At 46.3% G+C, this 26,886-nt stretch overlaps 1 protein-coding gene across 1 annotated transcript in view; it reads left to right on the forward strand.

Moving 5' to 3' along the window:
* LYRM4 (LYR motif containing 4) overlaps positions 1 to 22,015 on the forward strand; it is a 147,778-nt gene extending 125,763 nt beyond the window's left edge. Inside the window, exon 3 of the mRNA XM_019710853.2 lies at positions 21,594 to 22,015. Within this exon, the coding sequence (XP_019566412.1) occupies positions 21,594 to 21,662 (69 nt within the window). The 3' untranslated portion in view covers positions 21,663 to 22,015. The remainder of the gene's footprint in view (positions 1 to 21,593) is intronic.
* Positions 22,016 to 26,886: the final 4,871 nt, after the last annotated feature.

The raw sequence follows: 26,886 nt of genomic DNA on the forward strand, positions 1-26,886 counted from the left end.
TTCTGTCACAAATAAAGGAAATGATCTTGATACCTAAAGGGCTCAAGTTTGTGGTAAACTCTCCAGTTTTCTAGATTTACAAAGCTAAGTGACAGGATCACATCACTCGAATTAAGGAACTGTGTGGAAAGGAAAGGAGAAGGGTGAGGTCTTTGCAAACAGTACTAGAGCGCGTTGTCCCACAGGCCAGGCCATGTCCTCAGGACTAGACCCAGAGTCAGGGTCCCTTCCTCTCGATCATGAGAGAAATGGATCATCTACCTTGTTTGCACTGAAAAGCAAATCAGAACTCAGTCCACATTAAGCTACTTACAACACGTTCAGTTAGGCACTCAAGTGTCAAAACGAAAACCCAGAGCACAGCTTTTATCACTGAGATCCACCATCAAAGGCTTCAACTGGCACTCTTTTTGTTTCTTTTTTAAGATTTTATTGAGGAAGGGAAACAGGACGTTATTGGGGAACAGTGTGTATTTCCAGGACTTTTTCATTGGGGAACGGTGTGTTTTTTCCCAGGACCCCTCAGCTCCAAGTCCAGTCGCCGTTTTCAGTCTAGTTGCAGGAGGCACAGCCCAGCATCTCTTGCAGGAGTCGATCCGGCAACCTTGGTGTTGAGAGCTCGCACTCTTAATCAACTGAGCCAGCCAGCCACCAGGGAGCTCAGCAGCAGCTCATTGTCTTCAGTCTGAAGAGGGCGCAGCTCAGTGGCCCATGTGGGAATCGAACAGGCGATGCTGTTGCTCAGAGCTCGCACTCTAACCAACTGACCTATCCAGCCACCCCTCACGTGTCTCTCTTTGTAGAAAAGAGCTGCGTCCTGAGATGTGGGAGTCTTTATAGACCTTGTGGGTATAATTAGAGCGTCTTATTCCTACACAGCATTATGCTCCTGAGAGGGCTGCCTAGGGAGAAGCTTTCCTCTGTCAGGCTCAGTGTTTGTCTGGTGACCGCCCAGCGTGCTGGTTCTGCCCCCCTTCCGCCAGCGCCGGCCCAGGGACCTCGCACAAGCGCCTCCTTCCCCTGGGATTCACTCATTCCTTCAGCAGAGATTGACTGAGATTCCATGCTAGGCACTGGGTATGGCTAATGGGGTGTTTGCTCACAGACTGGGTCACAGGCTCAGACCCAAGCTGCTTAGATCCAAGCTGCCATGTTGAAGCAACAGCAAGTGACTGGCTACTCCAGGCTGCTTTGAAGGGAGGGCTGGAGCTCAGCCAGGTAATTCAACATGAGTGAGTAATGAAGCCGCAGACGTTTCTTTGCCAAGAACTTGTGTGTGATCCCAGGGGGAGGATTCTAGCAACCTGTTGAGTGGACTGAGGTGGGACAAGGCCCCTTTCCTTGCCGTGGCTGTGCCAGCCGCGTCGGCAAGGTCACGAAAGCTATCCCACCAGTCTCCTATGATGAGGCCTGGCGTCCAGAGTCCTACAAGGATACAGTTTCATTAGGGAAAGGGACAAAAGCTAACTCCACACTCCTGGGTGCTAGGGACATGAAACAGCACAGCCCCTGACGTCACAGGCGCACAGCCTCATGTCAGAGACAGAGAAACTAATAGTATACAAAGGCGCTCTGGTGTGCCAGCTGCGTGACCGTCGGCCCAGAGGCCACAAGTCCACAGGGCCGCTTTCCTAAGCACAGTCTAAGGCCTCGTCCCAGCCCTGCTAACTCAGTAGCCTCTGGGGCTTGGCAAGGAGCCCCCCAGGAAATCTCAATACACACCAACCTTTGAGAAGCCCCAGCAGGGTGTGAGCCTGCTTTGGGGGAGCCAGGCGGGGATGTGGGTCAGGGGAGACGTCCTAGTCGGAGGGGCGCTGGATCTCATGCCCAAGTCAGCCAGGCTGTTTATTCTGCATTAACTGGCTGCTTTCACGCATTTGTGTTGATTTCTTAAAATGTGTCCCCATTTTCCTGAACTAAGAAAGTCTTTCTCAGAGATCCATCTATGCGGGAAGTGCATTTCTGAAATCATACTTTTAGCCCAATCGATGCATAAGTAAAGGGGAAAAAAAGAAAAGAGTAGAAAAGAAAGGAGGAAACAAAAGGAACATAAACTCATTAATGTGTTTTCTAGAAAAAAAAATCTTTTCTCCAAAATGTTTAAAAAGTGAGGAGAGAGAAATAAACGAACCTTGTCTGCAACTGTTAAATTTTCAGCTATGCTACTGAAAATGAGACAGAGTAGACCTATTGAAATACACTGTTTAACATTATAATTGTGAAGACTATGTAGAAACATGGGAAAATGCATTTGGTATTAGAATTCTAGATTAGTAACACCAAATAGTATATATCCATGGTAGTGTATAAACAATGACTTTTAGCTGTTTATATGTAAACATGACAAAATTAGTATGCAAAAATGAAAACAGATTTGGGGAGGTGGGATTATGATGGTTGTTTTTTAAATTTCTGTTAATACTGTTTTTAAAAATCCATACTGTACTCACAGAATTAACTGTCATTTAAAGGGTTAGAATTTAGAGATTTGCTTCAAGTCAAGTTACTGAGTATTAACCCTGTGATGTTGGATAAATTGACTTTGCCTCTTAGACCCTTGATCTTTTAAGAGTAAAGTAGAGATGATGGCGATACCTGTTCTAGCTCACTTACAAGGATCAGATCAGACAGTAAAGTATAAATACTTTGTAATCTTTAAAGTTAGATATTAATTATTACTGTAGTTATTATACACAGAAGTTATTATACACAGATTATGACCTTATGAAGTGGTCATAATCTTAATAAAATGGCTTTAGTGTGATTTCATTGAAGCAAACGAAAGTGAAGTAAAGGCCCATCTACTAGACTGAAGGTGCCTTAACACCATAGAATGGTCGCAGGCTCTTTTTAAAATCAGCCATGGCAGAAAGTTGGGGCAGGAAGAGTAATTTCCTGGTAATTCCCCTTAGCAGTTGAAGACAGCAAATTTAAAGAGACAGCCCCTATCCTTCAGAGAAGAGCCATTATTTGTACGTCGCATCGCATCTTCTGCTGTGGCCATTTTCTCGGGTGGGAGGGTGGGAGGAGGCTGAGGCGGCTGCAGGGAGCTCCTCTCTCAGCTGCCTCCTTCCTGGGAAGCCAGGAGGGCCCAGCAATGGGGCCGTGGACGGTGGTCCTGCACCAGGCTGGCTGTGGCTCCCAGGCACCCCGCAGTCTGGGCTGAGCACTGTGGTGCCCTGCCCTGCTCTGTGGCAGTGAAAGCAGGATGGGGCAGGACAGCCACGTGCCTGGCCACTGCGCTGGCCAGCGGGCATATGTGGCCTGTGATTCAGAGACCGGCTTCTTCCCCATCAGGGAGTCAAGCTGGCAGTTGACCTTGCATGCTGATTCCCTCAGCAGGTTATTTAGGGCCTGGTTATTTCATCCACACTGTCACTTACATGGTGTATAGTAGTGAGCACAGCTGCTGCGTAAAAGGAGAGATGTGCTGATACTGACTTTGATACTTCTGTGGGGGTCGTTAGAGCCCTCTGGAATCCTTTCTTTGCTTCCTGGATGGTTAATTGGAAGGTATGTTCAGTACGTGGGCTTTGGGGATCTCACTAGGCCATGTAAGCTGTCAGCTAATTCCCCACGTCCTACAAGAGCCCCAGGGACCAGGGCGTTGGACGTGGAGCAAGACAAAGCTCCCCTGCTCTCTCCTTGACCCGTGAGTGCTGAGGAATACCAAGGAGCCACCACACTGGTCTGGCACCAAAAGAAGGCCCACCCACTGCCTCGTCAGACCTGTGGTGTCATTTCACGCTCTCGCTTCTAGCCTTCCCTCTTTCCCTCATCCAGAATAACTTCCTGGAGCAAAATACAGGCCATTCTGTTCAGCAGTCTTCACGCCCCCCCCCTGCAGAATGCCAGAAACAAAGAATTAAATGTGAGCATTATGATCCGTAGCAGCCTGTCACTACAAACTGCACACCTTTTCAGTACTAGCCCAAGCTTACTCCCCAAAGTCCCTACCCGTGTGTGCTGTTCAGTGTGCTTTACCACCAGTGACATAGACATTGACAGGCAGAATGAAAACTGGCCAAACTAGAACAGGACGGCAGCCCACCAAGCTAGACTGAGGTCCAGGCATCCTGGAGGCGGGGGAGGGGGAACCCCAAGTGTGAGGAGCAGACACCATGGAGGAGGGAGGGGGAACAACAAAGGGAGGGTCCCTGAGCAGTGGCCATTTACCAATGGTGTGGAAGTCATTCAGAATTTTAACCAGTCTGGCATATATTGGCTGCGTATCAGCTTTGCCCTATCCCCTGGCCAGCAGGGACCTTGTTTTCCAGTGGTCCCCCTCCCCAGGCATTTCTGAGAATCCCCTGGAGTCCTTAACACGTATACTTAAGTGTCTCCTACACCCTGACAATTTGGGATCCTGTGGAGGGTGATGGCTCTCTTAATGGTTCAGGTTAAGATATGTAGGGGTGAGTCACGATAAGCAGAGGTGCTGTCCAGTGACTGCCCTCCACATGCTGCCCATCACAGTCAATGACCACAGCCGGCTCATTTTTTTTTTTTTTTTTTAATTTTATTTTATTAAATTTATTGGGGTGACAATTGTTAGTAAAATTACATAGATTTCAGGTGTACAATTCTGTATTACATCATCTATAAATCCCACTGTGTGTTCATCACCCAGAGTCAGTTCTCCTTCCATCACCATATATTCGATCCCCCTTACCCTCATCTCCCACCCCCCACCCCCCGCCCCCCTTACCCTCTGGCAACCACTAAACTATTGTCTGTGTCTATGAGTTTCTGTTTCTCATTTGTTTGTCTTGTTCTTTTGTTGTTTTTGGTTTATATACCACATATCAGTGAAATCACATGGTTCTCTGCTTTTTCTGTCTGACTTGTTTCGCTCAGCATTACTCTCTCAAGATCCATCCATGTTGTCACAAATGTTCCTATATCATCTTTTCTTACTGACGAATAGTATTCCATTGTGTATATATACCACAACTTCTTTATCCATTCATCTATCGAAGGACATTTTGGTTGTTTCCATGTCTTGGCCACCGTAAACAAAGCTGCAATGAACATTGGAGCACACGTGTCTTTATCTCTAAATGTTTTCAGATTTTTTGGGTAGATACCCAGGAGAGGGATTGCTGGGTCATATGGCAATTCTATTCGTAATTCTTTGAGGAACCTCCACACTGCCTTCCATAACGGCTGCACCAGTCTGCATTCCCACCAACAGTGTATGAGGGTTCCTTTTTCTCCACAGCCTCTCCAACATTTGTTACTATTTGTCTTGTTGATGATAGCCATTCTGACTGGGGTGAGGTGATATCTCATTGTGGTTTTGATTTGCATTTCTCTGATGATTAGTGATGTTGAGCATTTTTTCATATGTCTATTTGCCATTTGTATGTCCTCTTTGGAGAAATGTCTCTTCAAGTCCTCTGCCCATTTTTCAATTGGGTTGTTTGTTTTTTTGTTGTTGAGTTGCATGAGTTCCTTGTATATTCTGGATACTAGCCCCTTATCGGAGGCACTGTTTGCAAAAATCTTCTCCCATTCAGTTGGTGGCCTCTTTATTTTGTCAATGGTTTCTTTTGCTGTGCAGAAGCTTTTAAGTTTCATATAGTCCCATTCGTTTATTTTAGCTTTTACTTCCATTGCCTTTGGAGTCAAGTTCATAAAATGCTCTTTGAACCCAAGGTCCATAAGTTTAGTACCTATGTTTTCTTCTATGCAGTTTATTGTGTCAGGTCTTATGCTTAAGTCTTTGATCCATTTTGAATTAACTTTGGTACATGGTGACAGATAGCAGTCCAGTTTCATTCTTTTGCACGTAGCTTTCCAATTCTCCCAGCACCATTTATTGAAGAGGCTGTCTTTGCTCCATTGTATGTTTTTAGCTTCTTTGTCAAAAATTATCTGTCCATATTTATGTAGCTTTATTTTTGGGTTCTCAATTCTATTCCATTGGTCTATGTGTCTGTTTTTCTGCCAATACCATGCTGTTTTGATTATTGTAGCCCTGTAGTACAAGCCAAAGTCAGGAAGTGTGATACCTCCATTATTGTTCTTTTTTCTTAAGATTGCTTTGGCTATTCGGGGTCTTTTGTGGTTCCAAACAAATCTGATGATTTTTTGTTCTATTTCTTTAAAATATGCCATTGGGATTTCGATGGGGATTGCAGCGAATCTGTATATTGCTTTGGGTAATATGGCCATTTTAACTATGTTGATTCTGCCAATCCATGAGCACGGAATGTCTTTCCATTTCTTAGTGTCTTCTTCAATTTCTTTCAAAAATGTCTTATAGTTTTCAGCATATAGGTCTTTCACATTCTTGGTTAAGTTTATTCCTAGGTATTTTATTCTTTTTGCTGCAATTGCAAAAGGAATTGTTTTTGTATTTCTTTTTCTGAGATTTCATTGTTAGTATATAGGAAGGCAATGGACTTTTGTGCGTTGATTTTGTAGCCGGCAACTTTACTGTATTCGTTGATTGTTTCTAATAGCTTTTTGGTGGAGTCTTTAGGGTTTTCTATATATAGCATCATGTCATCTGCAAAGAGTGATAATTTAACTTCTTCATTCCCAATTTGGATGCCTTTTATTTCTTTCTCTTGCCTGATTGCTCTGGCAAGGACTTCTAACACTATGTTGAAAAGCAGAGGTGATAGGGGACATCCCTGTCGTGTTCCTGAACGTAGAGCAAAGGGCTTCAGTTTTTCTCCATTAATTATGAGATTAGCAGAGGGCTTGTCATATATGGCCTTTATTATGTTAAGGTATTTTCCTTCTATACCCATTTTATTAAGTGTTTTAATCATAAATGGATGTTGTATCTTGTCAAATGCTTTTTCTGCATCAATTGATATAATCATATGATTTTTGTCCTTTATTTTGTTTATGTGATGTATCACATTGATGGATTCGTATGTTGAACCATCCTTGTGCCCCGGGATGAACCCCACTTGGTCGTGATGAATAATCTTTTTAATGCATTGTTGTATTCGATTTGCTAGAATTTTATTTAGGATTTTTGCATCGGTATTCATTAGAGATATTGGTCTGTAGTTTTCTTTTTTGTGCTGTCCTTACCAGGTTTTGGTATCAGGGTAATGTTGGCCTCATAAAATGAGTTAGGGAGTACTGTCTCTTCTTCAATTTTTGGAAGAGTTTGTGCAGAATTGGTATTAGATCCTCTTTGAAGGTTTGGTAGAATTCACTAGTGAAGCCATCTGGTCCCGGACTTTTGCTTTTGGGAAGGTTTTGGATGACTGATTCAATTTCGTTACTGGTGATCGGTCTGTTTAGATTTTCCAGTTCTTCATGGTTCAGCCTTGGAAGGCTATATGTTTCTAAGAACTTGTCCATTTCTTCTAGGTTGTTGAATATGGTGGCATATAGTCCTTCATAGTATTCTTGGATGATCCTTTGTATTTCTGTGGTGTCCGTGATAACTTCCCTTTTACGTTTCTGATTTTGTTAATCAGTGTCTTCTCTCTTTTTATCTTAGTAAGTCTAGCCAAGGGTTTGTCAATTTTGTTAATCTTTTCAAAGAACCAGCTCTTTGTCACATTAATTTTTTCTATTGTCTTTTTGTTCTCTATTTCATTTAGTTCTGCTCTAATTTTTGTTATTTCCTTTCTTCTGCTGACCTTGGGTTTTACTTGTTCTTCTTTTTCTAGTTCTTTAAGGTGTAACATGAGGTTATTTATTTGGGAGTTTTCTTGTTTCTTGAGATAGGCCTGTAATGAGATAAATTTCCCTCTTAAAACTGCTTTTGCTGCATCCCAAAAATTTTGGTAGGATGTATTTTCATTGTCATTTGTTTCTATGTATCTTTTGATCTCTCCTCTAATTTCTTCTTTGACCCAGTCCTTCTTTAAAAGTATGTTGTTTAATCTCCATGTATTTGTGTTTTTCCGCTTTCTTTTTACAGTTGATATCCAATTTCAAAGCCTTGTGATCAGAGAATATGCATGGTATGATTTCAATCTTCTTAAATTTGTTGAGACTGATTTTATGTCCCAATATATGGTCTATCCTTGAGAATGTTCCATGTACACTAGAAAAGAATGTATAGTCTGATGTTTTAGGATGAAGTGCTCTATAAATGTCAATTATGTCCATTTCATCTAATGTGTCATTTAGGGCTACTATTTCGTTATTTATTTTCTGTTTGGATGATCTATCCATAGCTGTCAATGATGTATTTAAGTCCCCTAGTATAATTGTGTTTTGGTCAATTTCTCCCTTTAGTTCTGTTAGTAGTTGCTTGGTGTATTTGGTGCTCCCTGATTGGGGGCATAAATATTGATGACTGTTATGTCTTCTTGTTGTACAGTCCCTTCACCATTATGAAATGTCCATCTTTGTCTCTTGTTATCTTTTTCACCTTGAAGTCTGTTTCATCTGATATCATTATGGCTACACCTGATTTTCTCTGGGTACCATTTGCTTGGAGTGTCAATTTCCACCCTTTCACTTTGAGTCTATGCTTGTCCTTGTAGCTGAGATGTGTCTCTTGGAGACAGCATATGGTTGGGTTTAGTTTTTGATCCAATCTGCTACTCTGTGCCTTTTTATTGGTGAGTTCAGTCCATTTACATTTAGGGTGATTATTGATATGTGAGGATTTCCTGTCATTCTATCTTTAGTTTTCTGGTAAGGCTGTGTCTCCATTGTTTCTTTGCCTTTTGTTGTTGTCTATTATTTCTGTGTGGTGGTATTCTATGATGTTTTCCTCTGTTTCTTCTTTTATTTCAGTATATATTTCAATTCTGGATTTATTTTGAGTGGTTACCCTTAAGTTTATGTAAAAGAAAGTTTGATATTTAGAGTATTCCATTTTCTTCAGCACGCTTACTTTCTCCATTCCCATATTCCGGTTCAGGCCTTTACTCTCCCCCTTTTTGAGTTGTGGGTGCCACAAATTGTCCCTGTTGATGGTGGTCGAATAGCCTCCTTTAGTATTTCTTGTAGTGCAGGTCGTGTATTAGAAAATTCCCTCAGCTTCTGTATGTCTGGAAAGGTCTTTATTCCTCCTTCATATCTAAAGGATATCTTTGCTGGATATATTATTCTTGGCTCATGATTTCTCTCTTTCAATAGTTTGAATATTTGGTTCCACTCCCTCCTGGCTTGTAGAGTTTCTGCTGAAAAATCTGATGATAATCTAATGGGCTTTCCTTTGTAAGTTACCGTCTTCTTTTCCCTGGCTGCCTTGAGGATTCTTTCTTTGTCGTTGATTTTAGACAGCTTCAATACAATGTGCCTTGGAGAAGGCCTGTTGGGATTGAGGTAACTAGGTGTTCTATTTGCTTCTTGGATTCGAGGGTCCAGTTCTGTCCACAAATTTGGGAAGTTCTCTTCGACAATTCGTTTGAATATATTCTATGTTCCCTTCTCTCTTTCTTCTCCTTCTGGTATGCCCATTATTCTTATATTGCTCTTTCTGATGGAGTCAGAAAGTTCTTGTAGAGTTCTTTCATTTCTTTTAAGTCTCAAGTCTCTTTCTTCTTCTATCTGTGTCATTTCCAGGTTTCTATCTTCGATGTCACTGATTCTTTGCTCCATCTGGTCAACTCTACTACCTAAGCTGGTTATTTCATTCTTAATTTCTTCTATTGAGTTCTTAATCTCCAGAAATTCTATTTGGTTCTTTTTAAAATTTCAATCTCTTTCGTAAAATGCTCATGCTGTTCTTTGATTGAGTTTCTGAGTTCATTTAACTGCCTATCTGTGTTTTCTTGTATCTCGTTGAGTTTTTTCAGAACTGCAATCTTGAATTCTCTGTCATTTAAGTCACATATTTCTGTATCTTTAAGTGCCTTCTCTGGAGATTTTTCACTTTCTTTCTGAGCTATCTTGTTGCCTTGGTTATTCATGGCGATTACTGGTTTACTATTTCTCTTCCTAGACATCTACAGGAGTGACTTCTGCAACAGGTTGATAGGAAGAGGTCTTTCTTTTGTTTTCCAGTACTTGTTGGTAGAATGTTTTATTATTTCTCCAACTGCAACTTATTTTTCTTCTCCCACACGGTAGTGCTATGTTTTCTCTGCACTATTCCAACTTCTCACACAATGGGGGGATTCCCTGGGAGACGGGCTTCTCCTCTGTTAATAGTTCGTCTAGGTCACAGGGCGCAGTGTCCCGGTGGGTATGCGGAGAGCTTTTGATGTTCCAAAGCTCTTCCAGCTCCTGATTCAGAGCCCGTATGTTTCAGCAGTTCTGTTTACTCCTGCAGGGATCCGCCCAGATAGTTGGGGTCAGGGGCGGGGTGAGTTTTGAGAGGTGGCCCAGAGCAATGGCGGCGACCACCACTACAGCCGGTCCTGCTTCCACAGCTCTCTCCCCTTTGCCGCAACTAGTTGGGCTGTGAATTTGTGTCTGTGGTCCACAGTTCTCAAAACAGCAAATTTTCTGTTGTTTTGATCTGACACTGCTACTGTTTCGCTTCTAGCACTGGGCAGGTGGGGGCGGGGCGAGCTCTGGGAGGGGAGGGAGGGGGCGGCTAGTCTCAGTGCCTAAGGCTCCGTTCTCTGCTCGGCAGTGAGGGCTTAAACCACTGTTTTCAGCCTTTTTCCCTCAGTCTTTTCTCCGAGGTCTCTGCCGTGAGCGTTGGGTTCAGCCGTGTTATATGCTGTCCCCTCAGCCCTGTGGAGCCCTGGCGGAGCCCTAGCAGTCCGATCTCCCGCAGCTGCAGTAGTTCCGGGAAGCAGCGAGCTCAGCGCACTGAGCTGGGTCTGCGTCCTGCACCCGCGCGGCTCCATCTCTGCGCACTTCTCCCTTTCCTCCTCCCTCCACTCGCGCGAATCTCCCACCTGTAGGTGATTTCAGTCGGTAGTGGGCCTCTTCGTCTTGCCTGTCTGCTGTGCAGGGAGTCCTTTGTGGAGTTTTTGTTGTTCGATTGTTTGTAAATTCCAGGGGAGATGTACAGAGGCTCACCTCACGCCATCGTTTTACGGAAGTCCTCAGCCGGCTCTTTTAGAGGTCTTCCGGCAGCTTGTTGGACTTCTCATGGCTGGGGGGAATGGGGAAGGGTGTGCTGGCTTGGAGCTGGTGAGGCACAGCCACTGAGTGTATTAGACCCACTGCTTCCTCTGAGGCCGTGCCAGGCGTTTTGGTTCACGATGATGTTTTTGTCTCATGTCCATTTTGGTGCTCTTTTCAGCCTGACCTCTGAGTGAGAGACAGAGACAGCCTGGTTAATCAGATGTGTTGGTGTGTGTCAGACCCAGTGTTGTGTAAGGTTTAGTACCATTCCCGGGACCCCCGAGCCCCTGGGAAGATGAGGATGTTGCTGCCCGTCTGATCTAATGTCCCAAATGCCACATAGCAGGTCCTTGCGGGGCTGGAGCAAAGGGATCCAAGGCCACTGTTCGAAAGAAAGAGAGATCTGTGTGTCCTGACATGCAAACATGTTGAGCTGGAAAGGGGCATGTTGTCGGAAAATGTGTGGACTGTGATTTCTTGTTTGTTTCAGTTCCCCACCATTTCTTGATGACGTCAGCCCGAGTTGGAGGTAGGGCACCTGCCACCAGCCGTGGCGTCAGTCAGAAACTGTTGAGTGTGGGACGGCTGGAGAGAGACTGTTCTGGAGAAACTGCGCTGGGCTTAGGAGAGGGGTGAGCACAGCAGGGGAGGGGATGCTCATTGTCTCATCTGAGGCCACTTGCTCCTTCCTGACTTTGTAACAAAAATCGTCACCCTCACCCAGTTTATAAAAGAGGCCACTAAATTAGCACATTTCAAAAGTAGGAAATTTTTTTAAAATTAGACATGTAGCTTCTGGTTCATACTCTGGAAAGTCTTTTCAGTGTTTGGTGTCACTTCTTTGGTGCTGTAACCTGGACTTTGGATCTGCTGTGTTCATTGCTCTGGAAGTTATGAGTCTCTGGTGGTGACAGATAATGCTCTCCCCAAACCTACAAGCCCACAACGTCAGGAACGTGTCAAACCAAACCGAGTCGCGTGGGTGACTGTACTTTGCATTGCCCAACGTATGTGATGCTGTCAGGCGTCCTCTGATGCGGGAGACAAAGCAGAACCAAATGAAATAAGAGCCGTCCTGCATGTCTCCAGAAAGGAAGGTGTCCTGAAAGGGGAAAAGTAGTACAGAGCCTCCTGATTGTCCCAGAAACTCAGTCAACGATATCCCCTGAGCCGGTGATAAACATAGTGAAGACCATCCTGGGAATAGCAGCCTGGCCACTTGCATCCCCGTGTGACCTTGCAGCACCGCCAGGATTCATGCCGTGCAGCTGTGGTCGTGGTGACCGAAGCACTGAGTTCAGTCACTAGCATGACTTTTGCTGGGACAGCTGGCGGTATGCCTGAGCTCTTGTTGTGACTGTTCCGGAGCAGTGCCAGGTTTCAATCTGACGTTATGATTGGGTCCTCAGTTCTGCCCAGTTCCCAGAAAGGCTTGGGGACTCAGTTACTGTGGTGCTGACACCAGCACGCTTGTGTCTGGATGCCTTCATCTCTTCGGCCTTAGTACTACAGCGCTGCGCAGCTGACCCCAGGGGTCCGTGGCTAGCTCTGCACCCATCCCTCGATGTGTGAGTGTGGCAGGAGGACAGCCAGCCCCGTCTCCTGTTTTATAACTAACTGTCTGCCCTCCCTGAGCAGCTGTAGAAATCATTCCCAGTGCCCAGCACCTCTAAAGAACAGGTTGTAGAGGATAGGAAGATGCGATCCCTGGCCTTCATCGTCACAGTGTGGCACCTTAAAGTGGCATTATAAGGTGCAGAGACACTTCCCTCCCCCACCTGGTTTTGTAGTCCATGACTCTACCTTCTGGAAGGGCTGTACCCAAAGTGCACCTCATGGGTACATATCTACCCCGGTTTTTTGGAAAAATATTCACCTGCTGCAAAAAAACAACATTAAAAAAAAAAAAAAAAAAACCACCTGATAATAATTTTAAATAATAATAATGAAGGCTCAGCCTGAATCCCCTTAGATTAAATGCTCTTTCTCACTGAAGAGTGCCAATCAGAAGCAAGGGAATGATTGACATGCATGGACCCACCCTCTCTCCTCCCCAGTGAGAAACTCCCTGAGTGGGTGGGGCCTGGGCCACATGTGTTCTGGAAAGCTGACCCTGTGGTTCTGGGGCTAAGTCCTTGTTAGGGACCACTGCCTTACACGTGTATCTCTTCAAAAAGGATTTGTTCCTGGAGAGGAAACAATATGCTTGTTGGAATGGGAACCCTTGCTGCCTATCCACAACTTCAGGCTCCTTTCGTGTCACAGTTCTCTGAGACCCATTGAATAGTTTGATTTCCTTTACTCTGATGGCCTGGGATACAAAAGAAAGAGGCTACCACATGGCAGGCCTTTTTTTTTTTAACTGAACATCAGACATGCAGAAAAACAATGGAATGGCCCAGAAATCTGACAACAGTGGATAAGAGTTAGGGCAGCCATGTAATTTATGATCCAAGCCAGGACCCTTGAGAGAGAAAGAAGTCTCTGTTAATCACGCTGGGACAATGTGTAAACCAGATGTGTGCTCATGCTAATGAGAGTACACACTCTTGCATCTGGTTTCTCACGTGTCTCTACAAGCAAGGATGAAACACATGACTTATTAACTGTGATGTGGGACTTGGGGAAGAGATCTGAATTTGTTCATCACTCTGCCAGGAACATCACAAAGGAAGTAAAAAGGTCAACTCCTCACCACTTCTCCCACATTAGGAATACCCAGTATCTAAAATCCAAGGCTTACAGAGTTGAATGGAAGTGGAGCACGTGTGGGGGCAGGAAACTCATCCCTGCCTTCTTTGAACCAGCCTTCCTTCTCTGCTAGTACATTTAATTGTTGACTGGATGTTCAAAAATCTAGTTTGAACACTTCAGACATTCTTCTATAGTATAAAATGATGTCAAAATTGACAGTAGTAATGTTATATGTAAACATTATGAAAACAACTTAGGCTACTGGATTCAAGAAAGAAAAAAGCATGTGTTTCGAGCTATTTTTAGTGGGAAGACCATGTGACCTCTAGTCATAAGATTAGGTCTCATAATGCCTCTCCTTGCAAAATGGAAAAGACTGAAAAAATTCTGCATCATTTCATGTATCCCTATTTCAGTTTGCTTCGTTAAAAAAAATTGTTAGGGAACATAAAGTATGATAAAATGGTCTATTTGAAAAATGTTTGTTATTGTGGGCAACCTGACGGTCGCAAACTGTGATGGCAGGTCTCCTCTCAGGGTGTCTGTCACCAGAGAGAACTGCTGCGTGAATCTCAGGCAGCGTGGAAAGTGTCCACATGGTTAGAGGACAGAGGAGGGGCACACACATCCTGCTCACCTTCCACGGGACAGGTGACAGGTGACAGAACGTGTGCTCTGGCAGGAGGCAAAAAATCTGAAATCCTCCTGTCAAAGATTGTGGCCAGCCCAGTTGCTCAGGTGGTTGGAACGCCGAGCTCCTAACACCAAGGTCACCAGTTCGATTCCCACATGGGCCAGTGAGCTGTGCCCTCTACAGCTAAGATTGTGAACAACAGCTCTCTCTGGAGCTGAGCTGCCGTGAGCTGCCACAAGCTGCTGAGTTCTGCAGTGAGTGGCCGGGGAGAGCTGCTGTGAGCTGCTGTGAGTGGCCGACCAACGACTGGTGACCGACTGCCTCAGCCAGGGGGGAACACAAGGCTCCTAACACCAGCATGGCCCAGGGAGCTGTGTCCTACACAACTAGACTGAGAAAGAACGGCTTGAACTGGAGTGGGAGGGGGGTGGAAGAAGGGAAAAAAAACAAAAAGATTCATTATACTGGTGGCTCAAAGGTTTGGGGGGACCTTCCAAAGCCCCTATCAAGTGTAGTTATGTCTGGAAAATAATACCTTATAAATATGCCTCTCAAGCTGGGTGTAAGGAGGCGCTCAGAGGCACAGGATAAATAAAGGCACCTGGAAAGGCCGGAATTACTGGACAACTTACTAAACGGTGCATAAATGCATTAGGAGCAGAGTACATCAGTGACACAGAGATCAGTAGGAGGCGTCAGAGCTGTTGTAGGTACCAAAGCCTCTTCACGCGGAGCCCCCCGAACCCCCAAATATGATTCTGTGTATTAACTACTTCCGTGTAATAAGGTCTGCTTTCTAACTCTCTCCTGTTCTGTTCCTTTCTTCTCAGGCTAGTGCCACACTGTTTTAATTGTATCTCAAAAATGCTGTAATATCTTCCTTTTCAAAGTGTTCGTTCTTATTCTTGGCTTCCTATTCATTCAAAGAAACTGTAAAGTCATTTTCTCAAATATCTGAAAAAAATCCCATTAGGATTTTTATTATTGTGTTAAACATAAATTAATTTGGCAAAAAATTGACATTTTTGTATGATTCAGTTTCTCCGTGAACATTGCATATCTCATTTCACTCAAACTTACTTTATATTTCTAAGTGTTAGTTTTCTTTCTAAACATCACACACATTTCTTACGAAGGTTATGTCTAGGTGTGTTATTTTTGTTGTTGTTGTGACCGTTGCTATTGTGTTTTCTCAATGAATTTTCAGTATGATCCACTTAGATGCTGGCTTCTTATATGGGAAATGGAAGGGCAGGCCCACCTGAGCAATTACACTCTTTCCAAATATGAAGATTAAACACCAAAGATGGATTTTGCTTGTGAGAGCCTGTAAATTGATGATAATAATGGTATCTTCCTCATAAAGTTGTGAGACTAAACTAATGAAATACTTTTAGTTAATTTAATTAATTAGATGCTTAGAATGGTGCCCAGCATACAGTAAGTGCTCATTAAATGTTCTCTTACTTTCATTATCATCATTTTTTAGTAGTAATAGTATAATCAGTACAATACCAGAGGCAAGATTTGGCACTTTCCCCCCATCAGACGAGGACTCAGCCCTGCCTGGGTGGTTTTCCCATCCTCAGAAAGGGAAAAGAACAGGAACAGGGCTGCACAAGCAAAGCCAGGCGTCAGCGTCTCTCCCGTAACTTCCAGTGTCAAGGGCCCCTCCTTCTCACACCAGGCTGCCCTGAGCATCTGAAAGCATCCTGGGTCCTTCCTGGGCAGAGTCGAGGAAAGAATGGGCTCAGCCGTCCATCTTCAAATCCAGCTCAGGAAGCTGAAATTGAAAACCAGGTGGTGGTCTGTGACACAACTGATACCTTCTCTCCACAGTGTGAGTGGTTCAATAATTACGAAATCATAGACTCTTACAGCCAGAGGGTGAGTCTTCGAGATCCTTGAGGTCAAGCTCTGAGATCCTGTGGTATTCAACTTGACAGTCGATGGGCCGCGCGCATAAGTGACATTTAACAAGCCCTTCCTGCATGCCTGGTACTATTCCTATTTAATGCTCCCAACAGCAGGAAGACATTTAATGTATCTGGGCCCCAGGAAGTATGTGGGGCAACTGGTACATTTTTTTACAGTCTGGTATCTCATTTGATTCTTATAACGACCCAGTGACATGGCAGGAAGTAGCAGAGGCCCCACTTCAGCCTCCGCCCCCACCCCACACACACCCCCCCCACGCGATTGAACCCAGCTCCTCTGAGTCTGAATCAGATTGAGACGTGCTGCACGGGAGACAGCGCAGGGCTTCAGATGAGGAAGCAGTGAAAACCTGAAACACTGCGGATTTTATTTTCTTGGATCCTCCTCCTTCCTCCCCAGCAGGTTATTTGTCTAATGAGTCTCAGAGCTTGTAAGTGTTTCACGGCCATGCGAGTCTTCCTATCTACTTGCAGTTGAGTAATCTGTGTATCTTCCTAATGGACTCTCATGCCAACTCCTGAAGGTTATAGAAGTGTGATCAGCTTTAATGATCCATTTATGCATGGTAATGGTCTGATGTGGCTGTTTAAGTCAGTCTGGGACTCTGGAGGGACCGGGAATTGAAGCTGGTAATTGCACTTCCTGGCTTCCATTGCCCAGTTCGTCTCACCTGCAGCTGGGAAGCGGCATGCTCTGTGATGACTGCAGCGCTGGTCCCTGCTGGCCCCCTGCTGCGTGCTCACATGTCTCACAGCCCCCATCACTGCAGCAGTACAGTTACACAAACATTCACTGCCGCATCTCTAATCCTCACTGAGGTAACATTTTAATATCTCCTCCTTTAGGAACCGCATATTTCCCTTGCCTCCTCTGTAATTGCTCTGGGTTAATCCCTTATAGCCTTGGATTGTAACTTTCAACCTTCTGCTGGGCCAAATTTAAATCATTGGATTTTGCTTAACAGTGAGCGAACGTTCTTGTTACAGTAAACGGCCCTGGCACTATTTTTATTCACTTGCCCTTATCACTTCCATATTCCCACAAGTAGCTCACCACCAAAGCACTTCATAATCGCTTATAGGTCCACGGTTTAGAACGAGTGGACGTAGGTCCTTATAACAAGGGACAGCAGACGCTGTCTTCTTAGTTACCGAGTACTCACTGAGCACCCGCCACGTGTCTGGCACAGTCCTAACCTCTGCTGTGAGGTAGCTAAGTCAGGTAGAATGGGGGCCCTTCCTTTCTCCTACTCCCCGTCAGTCACCGCTAGTCATGCAGAGGAGCTGAGGCAGCACACAAGCGGTGACAGCGTAAGGCCACCCGAGTATCACAGAGGTGGGTGTTCCCAGGAGAGAGAGGGGACCCAGGGAAGCTCCACCCACTACCCCACCAGGTGGGTGGGCTTTTGCTTGGTGGGCATCGAGTGTCTTTCCATCCTGGTGGAGTAGCCTGAGCAATGACACCGGCTGCCAGACCCAAGGTCTCATGGCCGTTAGTGGGAAGTGCACTGGCACGCAGGGGTGCTGGCGGCCATCAGAGGACAGTAAATGTCAGGCCACGGGGCCTGCAGATGAAAGATACTAACCTTTATGCCCTCTTAGCATCATTAACATTAATATCTTAGTTCATTTTCCCCCCACTCCCATCAGCCATGAGAGTGATATTCTTACCACACCCACACAAGTCGTTCCTGACCTTACTGTTGTTTGATTCCTCCTTTATATGTCCTCCAAGTGTCCTCTGGCCTGCTCTGCTCGGTACTTTCTGTCATCTTAGTTCAAGCCAAAATCATCTTCCACCTGCACTCTTGCTGGGCTCCTCCCTTCATACTGAAATAAAGTGATCTTTAATAACAAATCTAAGTAGGTCTGTCTTCCACTTTTAGTATTTTAAAATTGTCCTCAGAATGAGTTAGCATCCATGACCTGCCCTGGCCTACCTTTTACTCTCTTCTCTACCCCCACCCCATCCACACTCACTGCCCGTGAGGTCTTTGACATTCTCCAGAAGCCCATGTGATGTGCCTTCACACAGGATCTCTCAGTGGGGGGGCCATTCCCTCTATCTGGAATGGGCTTCTCGCCCTCCCCTGGCTCCCACTTCTCTGCCCACTGTACTCCTGAGCCGTCACTTAAAATTCATCTCTGAGAAGCCTTCCCGCCTTCCCCAGGCTGAGTCCCGTCTCCTTCCGAGTTCCTCTGCCAGCACCCACCAGCCGTAGGGCAGTTATCCCCCTCCTTGCTAGGTCTGCCCCTAAATGCAGAGCTTCTGAGGGAGGAATCCCATCTTCACATCTCACCCAGCACAGGGTCCGGCACAAAAGGTGCTCACCCTTGTCTGCCCAATGACATGGGCTGCAGTTGCCCTCCCAGGCCTCCTCCAGGGTTAGCTGGGTCTTTCACCCAACAAGCATTTACTGGTTGTCTGCTGTAGGTGACCAGCCTTTTACTTGTGAGAAAGAGCCCTGCCCTGCCTCTGTCTTCCTGCATGGCCATCAGCTCACCAGTACATCTGGCTCCAGTTCCTCTCATTCACTCACCACTGACCTGCTGGGCCTGATGTCCCCAGGACACTGACGTGCGTGGTTCACCAGCCCTGCCTCTGAGGGACTCCCAGAGCAGTGGGACAGACAGAGAAGGGACACACATAAACTTGAGCACATCGCCTCACACAGGCCCTATGTGCAGACCGTACAGATGGTCCAGACGGGCTGCAGAGTGGGGAGGGCAGTTCCCTAACTCATCTCCTGGATTGCTGGCCTGTAGGTAGAGGGAAGAAAGCCATCCTTTCAGGAGGCGACAGGAGAGCAGTCACACATCCAGTTGCTGCAACACATTGATTCTCACCTCCCTGTCTGCAGTGACTGTCTCTTGGCCAGGTTCCCACCAGCTGTGTCCAGGGCTCTTGTACTATGGAGGTGCCACACTTGCCCAAGGTCTTCACGCGTCCTTCTTTTGACATCTGCCAGATTTGTGTAAGGCCCAAAGCCTACTGGAGCAGCAAGGGGCTGTAAAGATCACTCAGGAATAGCCTCTCATTTTACAGATGAGAATGCTGAGACCAGAGGGACAAGGTAGAAAGTGTCACTGAGTGGCAGAGCGATGGCTACAGCCCAGGGGTCCTAACTCCCATGCCCAGGGTTTTTCCAGGACCCCACCCTTTTCTTTTTCTGTGTCAGAGCATACGGAGCACATGGGTTGACACTGGGCCATTCAGAGACCATCCAGCGTTACCACAAGTATCTGAGCTGGGTCCTAGCAACACTCATTTTAGTCACAGAAGCTGAGAGTTGGAAGGAGCCCATCTGGTCCCACCTCTGTCTGGCATATATATGCCTTCTCCATGCTCACTCTCTACTCCTCACAGTGACAGAATTACAGCTTCCCAAGGCAGCCCCTTCCATTTTTGAACAGCTCTAATAAAGCGTTTTCCTTGTACCATCTCAGAACTTCTGCTTGCCACTAGAGCCTTGACAAAATGATGGTAAGCTCAGTCAAGCACTCATAGACCATGGAATTACAGATGCTTCTAAGGGGTTCCTAACGGATCCTCTGAAATCCGTTAAATATGAAACAAGCTCCCAGGTAACTGAATCATTTGAGCTGTTACATAAAATTGTTTTTATTAACCTAGATTAGTTATGGGGGAGATCCCTAAAAAGTAATTTTTTTCTTTTAAAATAATTGTTAATTTAGCCTGTCCTCTAAAACTCATTGACAGTGGGCCCATTTGTCAGTTGAGGTTAGAATATAAACATAAAACCGTATGCTGTCCAGTGTGGAGAAGGCTGCTGACCTCCCTCCGCTCTGCAGCATGGTAAACACGGCTTCAGCTCACCCGGCAGCGATTCCAGGTTGTCAAGGGGGAGGCAAAACAAGCCCTTCTGCTTCGCTCATCACCATGGTAGCTGGATCCCTGAGCAACCCCGCCCAGCGACGCTCCATCCCCGGGCAGTTTGTAACTGCACTGTTCAGAGTGGTCCAGACCCCAGGCCGCTCCGTCCGCTGGCGTCAGGCGTGTGCGTCCTTCATATTGACGAGAGGAAGGCAGGACATGACACGTGCGCGAAGCTCATGGCTGTGGCTTTGTAGGAGCTGTGCCCGAGTTCTCATTCTCCACCACCCCCGTTTTTAAGTTATGGAATTCTCTTGCAACTGAGAATTCCTACGTGATCGTGATCAGCCTCATCCCCTAACTCTCCACTCTGGACTTTTGCTCTTTTTAGATGACGTGGCGTTTCCTCACCTCTTCCTTCACTTCCCCAGCACCAAAGCAGTGCTGTGAGCTGTTACTGCTCCTGTGCATGTGGGAGACGGGAAAGTAGCAAATGACATGAAAACAGGAAAACCCAGCTACAGCTTTTGGGGCCGTGGTCAGTGAAAGCGACACTGTACCTTCGTAGTGACGTACTCTCCCGTCTTCCTGGGCCATCATTTTTAAGTAGAATGTGAAGGCAAGAGGGGAAAACCATGTGAGTGCCTTGAGTCTGCACTTGCCTTTGAGAGTTTCCCTCTTTTACTTAAATAGCAGTTACTCACCCCAAATCACCCACAGATCGTGCTCAACTGCTTTGAAATCCAGATAGCTTTTCTAACACTCAGCCCTTTCTTCACCAGTTCTACTAATTCCTAAGACGGTATCACTCAGGAAGTGATTTTGGAGAAAAGTGGTTATGAATACCTTTTCTTTCAAAGGAAGGACAGGTCGCCCGCTGTGACCCCAGGTTATGGCTCCAGGACCCACCTGGGACAATGGGAAAATTGGGGCACTAACTGAGACACTTAATTTAAAAAGACACTTGGAAAGTGCAGGGCAGGACAGGCGGCGGGTGGCGGGGCACACGCAGGCTGCTCTCAGCATCGCCCGGAGGTGGCCCAGTACGGCATTGCCCTTTGATGCCGTCCCTTTCCTAGCCCAGCACAGACAAGCTCATCACTGCTTTCGCTGAGTCCTTCCTTATGGAAGGAACCGTTCTAAAGGAAGGAAATCCTGTTAGCTGAGGAGTTGCTGTGCACACACCTGGTGGCTGGCCCACAAGCCGCCAGGCGGGGAACCTGGCAGATGGTCTCCCCCAGCTCAGGACAGCCCCTGAAGCCAAGGCAGCAGCTGCTGCTGCCATTGCAGAGGCGGGAAGGAATGAGTGTGCAGATGTCTAACTCGCTCTCACCGGGAGGGGAGAGGGGGCGGGATGGTGCAGGGAGTTAGCAGAGGCAAATCTGGTGACCGCACTTTGCCCCACAGTGCAGTTTCCAGCAGGGAACAGCCCTGTTTGGGCAGACATTTGCACTTAAATGTTAGAAACACTCTTTCTGATCTTTCACAGCTAATGGAGTCCCATGCTTCTTGATGTGTGTCTTTTCTTTGCCTTCAGGTTCACATTGGCCAACTGTATTCTACTAACAAGCTTATCATTGAGAATCAAGAGAAGCCCAAAACTTAAGGACCACACCACCAGTCACCACCAGCAACCGTGGACCACCTTCAGCATCCATTCTGTGCTTGCGACGTGGGCTCCCAACAGACCATGAGTGGCCTCCTGCATCAGCTTGCCCTGCAGGAACTGATACATTCAGTGCTGTTTCCATTCTCCTGCAGCCTTAGTGGGAAAGGGTGGCTCTGTCCTTGGTTCAAGTGTTAGAATGAAGAGCTGGAGCTCACTCAAAATAATGCTGCGTATTATTGGGTCTCCTCTCCAACCGCCCCTCTGTGGTAGCTCATCGCTTGTATAGAGCATCTCCAGACGTTGTTTCTTGGTCCTTGACAATAAACAGAATCGTCTTCCTAAGGCTCCTACCCTGGACTCACTCAGCGTGATTAATGCACTTCCATTTCGTGCTGGCGCAGCTCCTGTAGAGGACAGTGGAGGGAGCAGCAGGGGGGCTCGAGGGCAGGGCTGAGGAGGTAGGGGGTGCACCCTGCGGTTGGCACCTGGGCCCAGTGCAGCCACAGGGTGGCAGCAGGTAGGTGGGCACACCTGGGGACGGCCCCGCAGAATCGTCAGTCACTGGGGGTGACCCCCTGCGTGCTGAAGTTTAAGAAGTGCTGTTCTCCGCACTGCTTCCCAAAGTCCACTTACTGAGGCAGAAGCATCTGGAGGGTTTGAGAGTTTTTACAAGCAATTTCTAGGTGCTTTGCTCTCCTTGGATTCTGATTCAGTGAGAGGTGAAGCACAGTAATTTATACATTTTTAAAGCCCTCCTAGTGTTTTTAGTGTTTAGCCAGCTCCAGAAACTCTGCTCTCTGAGTCTGTTACAGGTAAGAAAGATACTGGCATGCATTTATCCTTGGAAATACATGGGGCAAAGGTATTAAATAACTTACTTCTGGAGATTTTATGAGAGACTCAAACGCTGAGTGATTTCTTGTTTCCCTTTGTAAACAGTACTAAGTAAATTCATTACTTATGTATATAGGTTTGGAACAGACTCATAAATATTTACAGGTCCTAGAAAGGCTGTGAGTGTCACCTACATGTCACTGAACTGCCTCCCGCCCCCCATCATTTTATTCTCACAGTCATGTGCGTGGAGCATGAAGTCTGGGGTCACATCCTCACTCTCATGTTAAAAGGTCACATCTGCCACCGACCGCATCTGTGGGTTGGAGCTTTTGTAACAGTGCGTTCAAAATAGACAAAACATGCAGTCACACTATTTGGCCATGCAACCTGTGACTCGCGGGTGCTTTTGCCTTTGGATAAATTCTCACACACCTTGATGCTAAGCAATTCTTGGTGGGTCCGGATTGTCTCCAAACAGTCTGCAGTCTCAGGGCTGCGGTGCGAGAACGGCCTGTGAGTGAGGGCGAATGCCGCAGTGTGGGAAATGTGCCCTCCCCGTCCCTCTGCCTCATGGGCAGTCTCCCAGCCCTGGGTCACTTTGCATTCTGCATCAGTAGGGTATCTGGCCATTCAGCACCAACACCAATGGTGCTGGCTAACAGATGTCACTTCTGGTTATACTAAATTAAAGCAGCTGCTACTTGGAAACCCCTAAGTCTAGATTTAAACCTCTCCCCTGCAAGTCTCAAATTGCTAGCAGGTTCACAACTCCACAGGAGACTTTCCCCCCAGATTGTAGTCTCAGGCAGTGCACCCAGCAAACGTAGCTTGTTCTGCAGCCTCTAACAGCAGGTTGCCTTTATGTTAATTAAAGCACATGAATGTGTTTGAACATGCCCGAAACCTTAGTAAACGGAGCTAACTTTTGTTACTCAGATAAAACTTTAGAATCTGTGGAAAGGCATGAATGAGAAGTCAGTGACAAATGCCGCAAATGGGGGGTCTTGATCCTCAAATATCAGGTGTAGGTGCAGCAGGCAGAGCCCTACACTGAGGATTCCCCAATCCAAAGGACCCACGCTGGCTCTCCTATTAACTTCTCCTGAGACAAAAGCCACTGGGCAAGCATGACTTTTCTAGACCTTCAGAGATAACACTTGGTTGTCTGGCTATAATGATTTAACACCCAGGAAACGGTATGGCCAGGTGCCAAACTGTTCTGGTGGCTGCTCCCTAGATGGTGGAACTGAAAGTCACCGTGGACTTGATGTAGCTTGCTTTCCATTGACCGCCCCGCCACCAGGAACACTCACTGTTGACTCCCTGCGTCCATAACCTCACCCAGCATCTCAAGTCTCTGAATACAACCGATAGGGCAACCTGACATCCGGGAGCAAAGGGGACAGGCTGGGTGAAGGCTGCAAAAACGACAGAAATGTCAGAGCTGACCGACATCAATAGTTCACCTCGTCTGACCCCGAGATCTGCAGGTGGGAAAACGAAGGACCTGAGCATCTCCAGACCTTTGCAGACCCAGGCTCTTGCCCCTGTACCCCTTGCTCTCGTCTTTCAAGTGACTCAGTATTGACCAACAGCCTGCTGCTGCTGGGGCCAGGCAGAGACAGTAAGACACAGCCCCTGCCGTCACAGAGCTTGCAGTCCAGCAGGGGATTAAATGAGAAAATGACAAACCTAAGGAGTGTTACAAAGGGTGAAATACCTCTAGGCCCTGACAGTGAGGCTAGGGAAGGCCTCCCTGAGGAAGGAAGATTCAAATTGAAGATTAAATGAGGAGGAGTGTGTTGGGAAGTGTAGGGAGAGGAGCGCTCTAAGCAGGAGCAGCGTAAGCGAGGCCCTGAATCAGGAAGAAGATGATGCGAGGAACTAAAGGAAACCCAGGGTGGCCGGCAGGTAAGGATGAGTAGAAAGGTGGGGACCACACTGGAGGTCTCTGGAAGCCTTGGCCTAAGGGCTGTGAGCAGCTATTAAAGTTTTTAAGCAGGATGATTATATTTTTAAAAGGTCACATTGTAAAAAATAGTTCCTTAGGTCACATAGGTGACATTGTAGGGAAATAGATTGAGAGAGATGCAGGAAGACCAACTTTGGGGGGAGGGTGGGGAGATGGATGGATTGAACACTATAATCCAGGCAGGAAATAGTCGTGGCTTCACCTGGGAGGGTGACAGTTGTGACATAGGGTCGGCATCACCCTAGGAGAACTTGCTGTGGCAGCCTACTCTTCCAAGGGGGACCAGAGATGCTGAGCCTGGCCGGATGAGCCAGTACCCAGCTGACCTCAGACACCTAGGGTCCAGCACAGCCGCCAGCCAAGTCCAGCTCATCTCAGTCAGCTTCAGCCACCCTTCAGACGTGGGATAAAGTATTGGTTAAGACACCGAGTGTTGGAGTAGCTCGTTACAATGCAGAAGAAATACTCAGATCTAGGATATCTTAGTTGATTACTTTTCCAGGGCCACACAGCAAACCAAAGAGTACACAGGCAAGCTGGGTCAAAACTGGGTATCCTGTGTAGGGCCATTTCCACAAATATCTTCAGAGCCCAAGTACAGAGTACAGGTGTCGTGTATCCTACAGACAAAAGGGCTTGCTAACTACCAGACTTCATGAGGGTGTACAGTAAAAACAAAACGGGACAAAAGAAAATAGGCTCAACAGGACTAGGTGACTGAGCGCATGTGAATTGTGCAGGGAGTGTGAGGGGAGTCCAGGCCTGGGGCTGGGGTAACAGCAGACACGGGGCCACCAGCCAAGGCAACACTGGAGGTGGCACTGTAGTTTTCTCCTCCTGCCAGTTTCAAACAACTTCAAGTTCAAGCAGAAAGACTAGTATCTACAAAGTTATCTTTTACTTCCAAAGGTTGAAAATATTTCTGTTGATTAATTTTACTGAAAAAGAATAAATCCACTGGAGCAAAGCTATTTGAAAAAACCTTATGGAGAGATTTTACCCACACCTCTCTGTAGAACCAATCTCCCCCTCTATATGTAAAGCCTATAGATATGTATTATCACTGGGGACGGGGATAGTAGGAGGAAATTTTGCTGTGTTTAGCAAAAGGTGACAAGAAATTGTTTTTAAAAGCTGAGGAAGGTTGGTCTACATGTTACACTAAGAACATGTTTCTAAGAATGAAACTAAAATGCTAATAAATTAACAAGTAGAAAGTACACAAATACGTTTCATAACAAAATGAGTTTTTTGGTTAAGTACCTCATGTAAACTGTTATTTGCTTCTAGATGAAAGGCTATCTCAGGTATTGAGGCCAGGCTATAAGTACAACAGTAGCTGAAGAAACGATAAACACTCAAAAAGCAGGTGAATGCATTTCCTACACCAAGGATAATATTCTCTTTGAATTGGGAGCACTTTTGGACCTACTCACAGTCATGGGTAATAAGTTCCTTGAGGAATATGGTCTGAACCCAGACGAGCAAGTCTTCACTGAAGACAACCACATGGACTGTTTGGAGAACTTCTTAAAAGTCCAAGCTTTTAAACTGTGCCAATGGCTTCACAACAGTAGCCCACTCACTGTGTGAGTCAGAAGCCACGGGAAGCGGTCGTATTGTCTGGCTCATTGGGACGGACACATCTGGGGAGGTTACGCAGACAAAGGCAGTGAAGCCCCTGAGGATGCTCGTCGCACAAACAAATGGAAACAGCAGCAGGACGTGGGCTCCCTGCATCCCAGGTCAGCAAACGCCTCCTCACCAATCTAGTATTTACCAATTGTCACAGAAGGACCTGGAAAAAAGCTGGAACTTGATAGAGAAAGCAGTGGTTTATGACAGCAGGCTTTTTCTCTGACAATTTGCCCAGAATCTTGGGACAGTGGCTCACCTCGCCTCTGAGAACAATAGGGTCGTCGCTTTTCCATCGTTCTGTGGCCCTTACTAGTACTTCAGGCATCCTTTCATGGTTATTGCTTTTCATGTTGGGCTCCATTTGGGGAGTAAGATAGATGCTCTTGCTTTTGCCCAAGGGCAAAGTTTTGAGTCCAAAGACCCCAAAAAGAACCCAGAAGGAGAACTCTCAGGGATGAATGAACTGTGTTCTTTACCTGGGGAACCACTGACACCACAAGGGCAGGAGCAAACAAAGTCAGTGTCTTGTCTGGAAATTAGACACAAGCAGCTGTTGACACCAGTGGAGCTGGAACTGCACGTGTTCTCAGACTCAGCAGACTGCCTTGCTGACCCGTGTGGCCGTGGCAGCCAGAAAGCATCCTGGCTGGACGTCCCAGAGAAGCTGTTGCCAAGGGTCAGCAGGAAAACACGGAAATCTGCTTCCTGTAAATGACCTGCATCCTTTTCCTACTAATGTGACGAGCTTTCTTAGGAAGTTCAATGGGACCGAAT

This window comes from Rhinolophus sinicus, linkage group LG06 (genome assembly GCF_036562045.2).
Source record: "Rhinolophus sinicus isolate RSC01 linkage group LG06, ASM3656204v1, whole genome shotgun sequence".
NCBI classification, from domain to species: domain Eukaryota; kingdom Metazoa; phylum Chordata; class Mammalia; order Chiroptera; family Rhinolophidae; genus Rhinolophus; species Rhinolophus sinicus.